This window comes from Lagopus muta, chromosome 8, assembly GCF_023343835.1.
Source record: "Lagopus muta isolate bLagMut1 chromosome 8, bLagMut1 primary, whole genome shotgun sequence".
Classification (NCBI taxonomy): domain Eukaryota; kingdom Metazoa; phylum Chordata; class Aves; order Galliformes; family Phasianidae; genus Lagopus; species Lagopus muta.
In genome coordinates this window covers 5,803,836-5,817,306 of record NC_064440.1, presented here as the reverse complement: position 1 = coordinate 5,817,306, position 13,471 = coordinate 5,803,836, and the positions used below count along the sequence as shown (strand labels likewise).

The following is a 13,471-nucleotide window of genomic DNA, read 5'->3' as shown; positions in this document are numbered from 1 at the left end:
TGGTTCTGAAGGATTCTCAAGGTTTCTGGGCCTCACTTGGGTTTTGTATGAAGCTAATTGTGGTCTGTGTTGGGACTCAATGGGTTGCATTCTGAATCTAGCGTGAAATGCTGAATTAATATAGCAGACATTAGAAAAGCAATAAGCTCGGTAATGTTGCCTGAGTTGTTGTATTTGGTCAGCTTGATGGCCTTATTGTTTGCTGTTTGTCTGAAATGTAAGAATGAACTAAACCAGATAACAGAACATTGTATCCACTCCTGTAGTTAGTCAATATCTGATTATATATAATTGCATGAATTTATCGTGATAGAAACTGTTTCAAAGTAATTTAAATGCAGCTTGAAATGACAGTCTATTCAGAATGTACTATTTTTGGGTTTATCTTCAGTTTCTTATCAAGAACAATGCTGTGTATTATGCATTATGACAATGTTGCTTTTCAAAAGGTTAAAAACGTAATGGAATTTTCTGGACTAAACTTCTAATAACGATAATTTTAATGAAAATCACCAAGATTATGGTAGTGGAGACCAATCTTGAAGACAGGTGTTATCTCTCTGCTGCTTTCAATATAGATGTGGCATTTCTACCTGTAAAGGCAGGATAAATCAATTACAAGTAAAAATATATTAAGAATTTAAACATGATATAAATACAAAAAAGTGTTTCATAAGAAAAAATTGATGTAAATTTACTCCAGAAACCTGATCTTGTTTAATGTGGTGTGTACCATGTGCCAGGCTTTTTTTGGGGTGTCAGAACTATTCCTGTTTGAAAGTGGGTTAATCCAAAGTACCTCCCAAGTCATGCAAAACAAAATATCTGCCTAAATCAGTGCCTAGCTGATCGTCTTGTGGCTTGAGAGAAACGTTGAACATTGAATCAGAAGTTGTGGGATTTGTGTGCCTTTCTTATTCTCCCGTGTTTTAGAGTTTGTCCAGTATTTGTAAGCAATTTGGATGGTCACTGAGGCAGGCATTTAGAAGTTGGGCTCCTGCTTTGTGTGAGATCCAGAGACTCTGCCAGAAACATTATTCCTTGCTTCTGATGTTGTACAGTGATTATTTTAATTAATTATACAGTGTGAAATTGCTAAATCTCCAGGATTTGGTACATTCCAGTCGCAATGTGGCTTTTCTGTTCACCTGAAGTGGTGAAGAGCTTTATCAGGGAAGCCTCCAGAGTATCTGGATGTTGCTCTGGAGCTCAGAGATCAGGGTCACAAATGCAAGGCCCAAATTGTGGAGAAAAGCCTCAGTAATGTCAATTTTTCTCTTTCAGGCTGCTCCATCAGGTAGTGAAAAGCAGTGTCTCTCTTCCTCGCCTTTCCTGCTGTGTTTTGCATGTTACTTTTGTGTCTCTTGTGTTAATACATGCTGTGAAGCTAAAGCAATTTCAGATTTGGTGTATCAGTTGTCAGTGACCTTAAAACATAGGACATGGAGTCTGTAGTGTCAGACTGTTATTGGGTTCCTTTCCATTTATTTGCAGCGGCACATTTCTTAAATTCTTAAGAACATTTAGAAACTTTTTTTTTTTCTATTTGTTAATTTTAGGACTGAAGAAAACAAGAGACTGAATTATCTGAATTATGCTTCTGCAACAGAACTGGGTTTCTTCTCGTTGGACATGGCAGAGCCTGGGGAAGTCTTTCATTTTTTTTGTTTTCTTGATGTTGCAAGCAGCTGATCTGGAAGCCAGGAGAGGTCACCAGTTTGTCTGGAAAACAGGTAGGAATGAGATGTGTTGGTTTATCTACCAGATACTTCCTGAGTTTGAGAATGGAGCGCTGCTTCTTCCATATTGTTTTAGGTTAGTAGGAAATGGCACGTGAGACCTTTGGATAGCTTTGTGTACGCACTGATATTTGTGATTTAGTGATAGGGAAAAAGCAAATACAAGGTGGTAAGATGCAAATGGCGTAAAAACTAAGCATGGCACCTGGTTTTGTAGCATGACAAAGCAACAAAGAATGTTCAGTGATATGTAAACACTGGCAAGATCAGTAAATATTTAGTCAAAGAAAATACCCATCAGAAACACAGCTGAGCCAGGGGCTTCAATGCCCACAGTACTTTTGAGATTTGGCCTTTTATGAGTGGTTAAACTTGATGGGAAAAGTAATTTTCCCTTTTGTTTTTGAGAGATTTTTAGTGCTTATTTTTTAAATTGAAGCGCTATATAAGCGAAGAGGTTGAATTAGCTGCATAACGAAGTGATTATTCTGGGATAGTTCCTGTGCTACTGGTTGGATCGAAGCAAGCTTTCCTGGCCACCGATTAAATACTGCTTGAGTACAATGTGTTTCTACATTTTTGAATAATTTTTTCCATTGTCTTGCTTGTAAAATGAAGAGGAAATAACCAACAATATAAGCCATCTTCCTCTATTTTTGTATTATATACATGATTCCTGAACAAAATTTGAAAGCCCAAGTTGTTTTCATGAGACAAGTCTTCAGTGCAGTTTAACTTCTGAAGTGTGTTGTACCGTCAGCATTTAGAGGTGAGCCCTGTGAGTCATAAAAATTTAATTTGAGCTGATGATTACAGCTGACAGTAAAGCGTTATTGGTGCTTCAAAGACTCAGGCAGCAGTAGTTAGAAGCGCCAACAGGCGATGGCACAAATTTGTATGGACAGTGTGCTCTGAAAGCCTGTGATGAGAGTTCATCCAGTGCTGAGCTTGTGATAAACATTCCAGGATAGAAGAAAGCTGTGTCGGTTATCGTGGTCTCACAGGGAAGCAGAAATATTGGAGATCTTCAGAGTAAATTTGTAAGGCTTAAATCCTATCGGTACTTGGCTGTACTGTCATTGTGGATGGTTAGAGGTAGAAAACTTCTTTGTGTGTAATGTCTTCAGAATGAAAATACACGTTTATATTATGTAAGTCTAGTATGGTGTTTTTGTACTTTTTTCCCCCTAGACAGAGTTAATCATAAAGATCTATTGTTCTTTCAAAAGTTTGCAAGGAAGTGTTTTGGGAAAGTCAGAGTGACTTTAATGGATCAGATCCAGTGTCAGAGAGGTTAACAAAGCCTGTTACAGCAGGATATCGCTAATAAAAGAACCCTGGGATTTAGACAATCAAGTTCTTGGCCTGATGAGATTTGTGGTGCATATAATAGAAAAAAATAATGCTCTAGTTTGAGGGCTTATGTCCCTGATATTTAAAAAATGGAGTAAAATAAAAGCACAGCGCACCTATAACTGGGTAATTTTAATGTCAAAACTGAGCAGATTCTTTCTGATAGCAAGCAAGCCTGTAGCTGCTATCTCTTCTTAATGAAAGGTTCTAATGAGCAATCCCTAAGGGGGAAAGAGATAAACTGTTTTAAAATCTTGAGTTGTCTTTTGCAAGCATGGCCAGTTATTCTACAAGTTGTAGAGACCATGTTAGTGAAAGCTTTCACCCCAGGAATATGAATTTCTGTGTACTATATTAATGAAGAAAAGGAAAGGAAAAGGTGTTGTGTTAGTACTGAAGTTTATAAACCAATCTTTTTTTTTTTTTTAAACCTAAATCCTTGGCTGTCTCTAATGAAGACTCATGCATTTTCATGCTGGGATTGATGGGCTTGGTATAGGCGAAAGCAATTGTATTGAAATCATTGCATGTACAAAAAACAAAATCAAAAGCTCAGGGTCAGTATATTTTCAAGTTTCAGAACTTGGTAGTGTGCGTTTTCTTTCTTTGCAACCTGTCTTGAAACCATTTATTTTCAGCTCTTGGTTTCTAGAGATGATATAATAATATATCTAAATATCTCTACGCTGTGTTTTTTCTTTCAAGACATTTCTTGTCAGATACTGATTTTTGTGACCGTCAGCCTAAGCATGAAAACAATGATTATACCAATTAAATTACTCAACTACCTTAAATAGTGAATAATTTTCTGACGCTTGTTAACTAACAAAGCAGTTTTAGTGATACAATCTTGAGAAAATTTAATTGGATTTAAATCCTTGTAAATTAATATTGTTTAATGGGATACCAAATTAGCAATTAGCATATTTCAGGATGTTAGTTTTGTTCAGCTCTTGGGCCTGAAAAGTCTGGAATTGATGTCACGTAAATGGGTTTGTCCTAATGGAGACCAGTGGAGCTTTTAAAACTCTGGATGGGATATGGACATACGTGTGAATTTCAAAATGCTGTTGCTGGGGATGCCTGCAGCACGGGTGTTGGCAGCTTGCAGACTCAATTTTGCTACCAATGTCTTGGTTCTCTCAGTTCCTCCATAAACTTACCCGTCAGTTATAGTGTATGTGTTGCTTCTCCTGAAATAGTAATAGAAATACTTTTATAGGATGGTAGCGTTTAGATTTTTAGGGAAAAAGTTCTCTAAGGTAAAAATGGAAATAATATTGTGTAGTATGGAAGGAGGAAAAGGACTGTTAGAAACCAGAAATGTCCCAGTGTCTTCCCCATGAATAATTATCTCTGTAGAATGAATCCCAATGGAGATTTAGCCCAGCAGGGACATGCTCCCTTTTATGAATGGGAGAGCACCGAAAGTGAGACATCAGACTGGGAAATGAGTTTGTACAGATCATAGCAGTGAGATTTCACCTGAGGAAGAAACCATTAATCTTTTGGTGTCTGCGGGCTTCTGGGAGGTAAGTGTGGGGAGCTGCACGCTGTATTGCCCCAGGTGAGCACAAAAGACTTTGTTCAGTTGAGAGTTATTGCCTGTATCTGAAAGTGCTTCTAAAAATAGGGCTAGCAAATGGGTTTTGATCATTAGACTTTCTTCTGAAGCAATCCTTAATGGGAAAGATATGAAATGAACTTTTCAGAGAACCATCTTCTAATGTGGAGGAACCTTTGAACTCGGTGGAGGTGGGTGAGCCACTTAGGACTGAGATGAAAAGGATCTTTTGTTCTCCGTTAGCAGATAATGCTGCCATAAAATACCCTTTCTCAAGATCTTAATTTCAAGAATGCCACGTGCTGGTTTGGAAGTGCCTTTGACCTTGCATGTTAAAAGACAAACTTTTACCTACATGCACAAAATGTTAAAGAAAGTCCACATCTTCAAAGAGATTAAAAGATAGCACTGCAATAAATGGCTTTTTTTTTTTTTTTTTTTTTCAATGGAAGAATTGGAAATTTAGCCTGTTTAACGAACTCATGAAAGATTCTGAAGTTCTTGCTGTCTGCAGTTCTTGGCTATCAGCAGCAATCCTCTTTGGTTATAGGTTACAATTGTATCATCTCAACAGCAGGTTCAATTCTAAAACTAGTCAGCTTGTTGCCATAAATTGGGTAATTGAAAAATTGCCCTGAAATTATGTGCTTTATTAATTTTACACTTAATTTTATTCATGATCAGATTACACCTTTGTACTTCAGACAGATTATAATTCAAGTAACCCTTCTTACGGTAGTTGCTTCTAATGCATTTGCAAATTAAAGATACCAAGCCATTCTGGACTCCTGCTATTAGTCATATCCTCTTTGAGCTGGCTTGTCAAACTAATCTTTTCTAAATGTTTTGCTTAGAATTATATCAAATCTCAGGTAAGACTTCACCCATTGACATACTGCAATTCTAATTAGAAGTGCAAAATGTTCTCAAGTCGATGATAGTTGAAACTTTGTAAATAAAGTTGTTTTGCAAAATTTTGCTTACAGCAAAATGTAGTATTCTGGCTGATCTTTGTCACTGATATTTCAGAGGCTTTAAGGATGGCCTCAAAACTCATAGTGTATTCCCTTAAAAAGGAATGCAGTATTTTTGTATTGCTAAACATTTAGATTTAAGTCCTTGTTATTCTTTTTCTTATTAGTATTTTTACTTATCTCTTCCATGCACATACAAATTTCATTGCATAGTGTTCTGCTGTGTCCCCTCACCCTTATTTCAGTGCTGTTCTCACCTGGCATTTCTTCAGCAGCTGAATCATCTAGTCTTGGGGCTATAGAGATGCATCTCATTGCCTTCCTCCGTAAACTTTGCAATGATGGTTTAAATATTTATGTGGATGACACATTTCAGAACTGTTGCAGACCTTGTGTCTTCAGGCAGTAAATACTAGTGTGTTTGCCAGAGAACTGGACAGAGTCCCTGAGAAGAGCTGGATCTCTCCTGCAGATGATGTCCCACGCTAGAAGCCCATCTGTAGGGAGTCAACCACCAGCAAAGTGTTCCTGGTGGCACTGCTTAGCAGAAGTGTCTCTCACTTCTGTAATTCTAGAAAAATGCACATTGCAAGCAATATGGGAAGTGTGAAGTGTCAGTCAAATTAAGAATCTGAGGTAGGGAGGAATTAAACTGAAACTGAAACATCTGTTAATTTTAACACTTCGTACTGTTTGAGGAAAATCTGCAATGTGATAGCTGCTCCATGAGATGAGCACTGTGCAGTGACCCAGATGGACGACTGTGCTTGCTGGGTTCAAATATGAGCTTTTACAGCTTGTCTGGTAAGTTTCTGATTGTCAGGCTTGCCCTACATAGGTCACTCAGAAAGCAACGTCTTCTCTTTATTTGCATGGAAGCCACAACGGATACAAAGAGCACAACAACATTGTTTTTTAGCATAGTTACCACCATTAGCTCTGTGTTTTCACCAGCAATGAACAGGAGCCTGCATGCCATGCTTGTAAAAATCTGCACCAATAGAGGTGACCCACTGTTTCACAGCTGCTGTGATGGTATCCTTACTGGGAAAATGTTGTCCACGCTGTCCGTTCTTCATTGACCTGAACAGATGGAAGTGGTAGGATAGTCCAACTAAGACTGGCAGCATGCTCTGTGGTCTTCAAACTGGTTTGAGGCCTGGTGTTATCTTGTTGTAAGAGAAAGGTTGTCTTCTTTGCTGACCTGACTCCATATGTTCAAGCCCTCAGCTTAGTCAGCATCATGGTGTAGCAGTCAGAGTTCCTGGTCTGGAGTTCAGGAAATCCAGAAGAATCATCCCTTTCTTGTACCAGGACAGTGCACGTGACTTCATCTGCTGAGAGCTGTGTCTAAAATCTTTATTCCGTGAGGAATTAACATATCACCACTCTGTGGACTGCTGTTTAGTGTCCAGCTTGTAGTGCTGACACCATGTCTTGTCCCTGGTCATGATGTGATCCAGGAAACTGTTGCTTTCAGCCCCACATTGGTTAAGTAGGTTCTGACAAGCTTGTGTACACTGTTCTTTCTGTTCCTGTGTGACCTCCCTGATGCAAATGCTGCAGTATTCCAGTGTTGCCACTGTTGTTTTGAATGCATTGCAGCTGATATTCAGCTCTGTACATGGTTCCCTGGTCATAATCCAATTATTTGTGCAGATGAGCTGGTGGAGGCACTCTTCATTGTGTGATGCAACTGCTGTGGATGGCCCTTTGGAACATGAGATGTCTTTGATCCTCTGATGCCACTGCTGAAATATGTCACTCACCCCTCACAGTGCTCACATCCTGTTTGGTCTCTGTCAATGTTCAGTAGGTGTCAAGGAATGTCAGTGGGAGCCAATTTTCCTGCATGGAAGAATTCAGTGATACACCTTTGGTCTACGCACATTTCTGTCAGACACCATTCTGTCATTACCCCCCTGCTGCCATCTGTCACGTGGCAACAGAGTGTCACAGAATATTGGTGGGAAGGTTCAGCCTCTACTGCCATGCCTCCATCATTGCCTCTGTTGTGGGCTAACATTATAAAACAGAAGGCATTACTTTTGGAGCAGCCCTCATACTTCAGTAGTTTTTTTAATGCGAAAACTGCATGCTTTAACAAATGTCTTTGTCTAACCAAAATCAAATGTGCAGTAGGTGGTGGTTTAAACTAGTTTACACAGGAGATTCACACTAATCTCTTAATGTCCCTCTTCCCTTCCTGAGAATAATAGTTTTTGAGAATAAGGTGCTTTTTTCCTGGTTTTTGTGGTATTGGGAAAAGTATAAGTTAGGTGTCTTATCCCTTTCTTTCCTTGGTAGTTACTATGGGAACAGAGCTGTGGGTCACAGGGGAAAATCTGCAAAAGTGGTTCCTTTTAAATTGTTCATTTAGAAGCAAAAGGATAGCTTATTATTGGAATTGTAGTATTTTTCATTCAACTTTGTCGGATTGTATTGTTGTACATATTTCACTCACAAAAGAAGCACAGTGAGTGGCAAGAAAAACAGATGGAGATGTTTTTGTACTTTTTCCTTAGGGTTAATATTTTTTTAATTGAATGCAGCTGTTGGAAAGATTTCTGTTATTACATATAGGCGGAACATTAAAAATGGATGCTCACATTTTCAGCCTGTTTCAATGGAGTACTAAGCTTAGTTATTCTGCTGTCAGGGTTCAGAACCCTGTGGTGTCTCATCTTTTTTTATTTTGAAGATTTAAGTATGTGTAAGTTGCAATAAGTGTTTTACTTATCCGCTTAACTGGGCTAATTCAGTATACAGTGGATGAACATAACTGAAGTTGTATTAGGAAACCCTAAGGTCTCTGCTGCAGATCCCTAAGCAGGTGAGACAGCTGGCTATTTCTAGGGGCACAAGTTTTGAGTAGTCTGCCCATTCATACCTGTATTTCTCTTGATTTTTTTTGCCTGATACATATGGGAATAGTCCTGTAGTCATCAACACTATCTTTTAATTTCTCTTCTTAAAAAATGTGGGAAGTCAGGAACGCTAAGTGGGAAAGCTAGCAGTGAGAGATGTTTCACTGCAATCCAAATTGTTGACACAGCATTCACATGGCTTATTCAAATCACCCTCAGCAGGTTGATAGTTAGGTTGAAGTGCTTGCTTAATGGAATATCCAATATATTGGTTTCAACTTGCACAGAAAATTCCTGCAGGGGTCATTTGGAGCAGGGTGTGTGAGTCCAGAGACAGAGACTGGTCCTTCCTATGCTGCCTGGTGTCCGCTGCTCTGTAGGCTTGCATGCTTCCTTCTTTTAGAGACCTTTTAGAGTTTGTTAACTGCATTTGTGTCACTTCTGAGAAGAACAGTGATTTAGGGATATGCAGCTAAACGTGGAAAAATATATGAAAACCTCATTATAGCAGTAGTAAATATATTGGTTCTGTGTGCTGGAGGATACGTAGTGGACAGTTGCAGATGTTGGCGTGTGGTGTGTCCTGGCAGGCTAGCCGTGAAAAATTGCTTTTCAAATTAGAACTTAAAAACTTTCCTGCTCTGAACACCAAACCCTGCTCCCCGTGCGATTAGTGGTTTCATTTCTTTCTCAGCAGTTGGGTAATGATTATGGCTCCAGATGCTGCAGGAGTGATAAAGAGATTGATTAATTTCACTTGAAAGGGCATATGTTCAAAGAGGAGTGGGCGAACGCCTCCGACGCTGGGCCTGCATCACTGCTGCTTGCACGGCATGGTAGCCAGCTGCTCCTGAGGAAAGGACCAGCCAAACCACATTATTTATCTAGCCAGCGTATTTGCTGCTTGCTTTTGCCTACTTGCTGATGTACGTTTATTTTCTTGCTGCGTTCCATAGTATCTTGTACTCAGTGCTTTTTGTGTCTCTCTATAAAGCAGTGCTGTAGAAGTTCCAGCATGAGGCTTTGGGAGGGGGCTGGGGTCAGCACAGTGTGAGAAGCAGCCCACATGTGCAGTGTGGTGCTTTTCCCCTGGGCAGAACCAAGTGGTAACAAAACGAGTCAGATTCCCTGGCAGAATCAACAGCAAGTTTAACAGTCTTCCTGTATGTTATTTGCATAATGTCTATATTATATATTGCAATGTTATTAGTAGTCCACAGCTTATGACTTGCTGAAAAATGCTGACTTCTAAAGTATCTAGTGTTCAACATACTTAAATGATAAAAAAAAATATCAGCTTGTTTTGTAGATACTTCAATAAGTCTTCATTGGGTCTTTGTTGGCCTACGGAACAGGTCAATACAAGTATAAAGTATAGCTGATGGTGCTGGCCACATGATTAAATACAGGGCTGTGGCAGATCTGATTCTTATTGCTCTATCATTTGAACTTTTTCACTGATTTGTGTTCTTTGGGGTTTATTCCATCACCCCTGAGACCCAAAGGCCTCCAAATATCAATAGTTTAAAAATACCCTCTGATGTGTGAAACATGTTTTGCTTTTCCATGGTGTGACATTTGTAACCATAAACTTCACAGGTTTGAAGCTGCAGAGGACAAAAATAAACTGTACATCTTTCAGAGCTTTTGACCCATTAGTTAAATTGCTTTGTATCGCCCAACTGCTTTTAAGCAAAACAAGCACTTGTTTCTAGCTATTGAAAATATTACCAAGGTTTGCAGTGGAGACACTGCATATAGAAGCAATATTTTTGTATCTTTATTAGACTCTAATGTGTGTATTAGCTGCTTGCTTTTTAAGCAGCTGCTTAATAAAGTACAGAATCTGAGTCATGTCACAGACAACGAGTAAGAGGAGGCTGTAGTGATAAAGCACTGGGAACTTTTCAGAAGTTCCTTTATTAAATCTGCACATAAAGTGGTGCTCGTGTGGAACTTTTAATACCATTCCCTTAATATTTTTGCTCATGTTAGTAAGCAAACAATGAATTCAAACTAAAGTAAAAGTGAGTGACATGAAAACATTTGTAGCTCTGCGTTAAAAAGAATAAGCTTTCAATATTTTCACTTCAGCCAATCCAGTGCTAAAAGCTCAGTATATCCTTGGACACTTGGCACTGAAATGAGAGTGATAGGGCATGTGTTAAGTATATTGCTTATGTGCTAGCGCATATGTGTGTGCATGTTTATACATTATTTTTTCTGTCTGTGTGTGAATCTGTTGCCATATAGGCAAGGACACCCTTTAGTAGCACAGACAGAAACTCAGCTGCAGTGTTTTGAAAAGACTGAGGGAGGATGAAATGAGAGACAGGGAAGTTGACGTAAACGATGACAGCAATGTTACTGTGCCCTGAGGGTCTTGCAAAGTACCTTACTTAAAACCAATTTTTGCTTTGTAGATAAGTGAGCATGTCGTGGTTAAGTCAATATACGTGTGCAATTGGTGATAAAGCTTGGTATTACCCACCTTCTGTGGTATTTTTCATACTTAAGCTTTAAAGGTAACGTCGTATATATGTTCATAATGCTGTGAACTGTTTCATGCTTTTTGTTACGAGCTTTCCAGCGTGTTACTTGGTTTAGTAATGGGAGTTCAGGCTGCCCACAGATTTCTCTCTTCTTGGGGGTGGATGGCTAATTGACTGCTGACCTTTGCTGGGTTCCTCTTTGAAAAGCAGAGCGTGTGGGTGAGTGACACCAGGGGATAACAGATCAGAAGGGCTAAAAGCAGGTGAAAAAATGTAATTCTGTAACTTTCATTTAGATATTGAAGACTGTTTTGAGAGTATAAGCAAAAAGAAATTCCTTCTTTGCCTTCAGATATTTTAAAATTTTTATGAGCTTTTTTTTTTTTTTAAAGTAGTTACTCTTTTTCACTGTAATTTACTTGTCCTTGATTGATTTTTTTTTTTTCTTTTTTTTTTTTCCCCCTTTTAAATAGATAAGACAGCTTCCAGAGTGCTCAGAATGATTTAATTATCATAGCACACAGGGCCCCAAATCAGATTTAAGGCATTTTGATACAAGTTTATGGAATAAAGTGGTGAGCAGGTGCAGATGATGTGAAGTCGCTGTTACTCAAATCTGCTACATTATTCTGTAGGCAGGAGACTCCTCATAGACCTTAACTGAAAGGTTAGGAGCTAACCTTAGGATATGCTGTTTAGTGTGATATCTTGGGTATAAGTATTCCAGAACTGTGTGTTTGTGTGTCTTAGTACATCAGGAACTGATGAAACTGTGAACTTGTAGCATTCTGAATATATTTCCAAATAAAGCTATGCAGCATTCAATAAAGCAATTACGTGAAAAGCATTGCAGTCAACTTCAGTTCCAATATTAGTAGTAATAATCAATCATCTTCAATTCCAGGCATGGTCTAATTGCTTTTTGTTGTTGCTTTGGAAGGTTACATTACTCAATTACCTTGCAACTAGGCAATCTTTCCATGTTTGCATCATGTAGGATTTTATCATTGTTCTTGTAGTCTCACTATATCAGCTTTGTCAATTTTGTGATAGTTTAAAAAATTCCTTAGCCTTTCTCACACTTCAGCACATGAGCCTTTCCTCCTCGGACTGATCCCTGTGACCCGGGAAAGTTTCTTTCCTCCATTGCTTTGGTCTCAGCCACACGTGCAGTGCACTGCTGATGTCCAGTGAATACCATTGCCCGTGGATGTTAATTGATATGAGTTAGTTAACAGTACCTACTTCGCTCCTTTAGACACTTGAGAAATGAGTAAGGACCCATTCAGATAATGAGCCAAAGTCATTATTACATTAAGTGACTTTAACAAAAACACAAGAGAAAACTGAAAAGAGAGCATTACCATCAGGCTTTCTTCCTACTTCACCTCTCAAGGAGAAGGAAGGCCCTGGGTGAGTGGTTGATAAAATGAAAGACTTGATTCAAATTTTTCTTGTAAAAATGTAAATTTTATAGGGACTCTTTTTTTCTTTTTCCCCAGGCAAAAGCTTAGATGCTTTGGGTAAGATCCTTGTTTCTAGGTCTTCTGGGACCAATTTTAACCAACTCTTCCCAAATGTGGATGGTGCCATTTAGGTACTATTAATCACAGTATGGAATGCAGGCTTTAAAGTAAAAGCGTATCTCCTTTTCTCAGATACAAATTTGCTTTACTGATAGTTGAATTTCCGTGTCCTGTGTGCTCCCCATTGGTCCATAAATTCCTTCACTGCTTAGCAAAATTAGCATATTTCCCATGAATGGCAATTAAAAGGTCCATAACGTTTATTTTCTCCCATGTAAGCAGAGATGGAAGTGACTGGGAGATTATGACTAGGTGTAAGTTAGGAGTGTAACTATAAAATAACATGTTATTGCTTAGGAATAAATTAATGGAGATTAATTTCTGTTTGTCTTTGGTATAACTAAAGCTGTCCATTTGGTGCTGCTGGACTGTTTTAAATCCTGGCGTGTCTTAGTGGGCCCGTAATGTATTTGGATACGTGCATGTTTGCTCTGGTCTGCTTGCTTAGGGTAGTGATTAACATGTGGAAAGCCAGGGTATCTGAATGAATTTTTACTGTGGTAGTGTTTTGTGCTTTTACTCTTTTATCAACATAAGCATCTTCCATCTGACATCTGTTGTCCTGAAGCCCTGATAGTTGCACTGAGGTGACATGGTGTTACATGGGACTGGTGACTGTTCCTGTCGTGAATAGACCAGATTTTTTTTTTTTCTTAAACAATGTTAGTAAATGCTGGATGTAAAATTTCACGGCTTTCTTACAAAACCCTTTTAGTTTCTATCTGGAGACCCTATTGATAAATTTTTCCTTAAGCACGCATGCATATTAAATGTGAGAACCTGCAGCTAAAAGAACTTGCTCTAAGGCAATGATTCATAAGGATGAAAAATCAATAAGGGGTTTCATTAAGAGAGGAAGGAAAGTTCAGACAGGCTCTTTGCTTTTCTTTTCTATG

The 13,471-nt window shown here is 38.7% G+C and overlaps 1 protein-coding gene across 18 annotated transcripts in view; it reads left to right on the top strand.

The window, feature by feature from the left end:
* Positions 1–13,471, top strand: part of THSD7B (thrombospondin type 1 domain containing 7B) — a 292,293-nt gene that overhangs the window by 48,766 nt on the left and 230,056 nt on the right. For all 18 annotated transcript variants that reach the window (XM_048953272.1, XM_048953264.1, XM_048953266.1 and 15 more), the window contains one exon: positions 1,560–1,733. In XM_048953272.1, coding sequence (XP_048809229.1) covers positions 1,595–1,733 — 139 coding nt within the window. In that variant the 5' untranslated portion in view covers positions 1,560–1,594. The remainder of the gene's footprint in view (positions 1–1,559; positions 1,734–13,471) is intronic.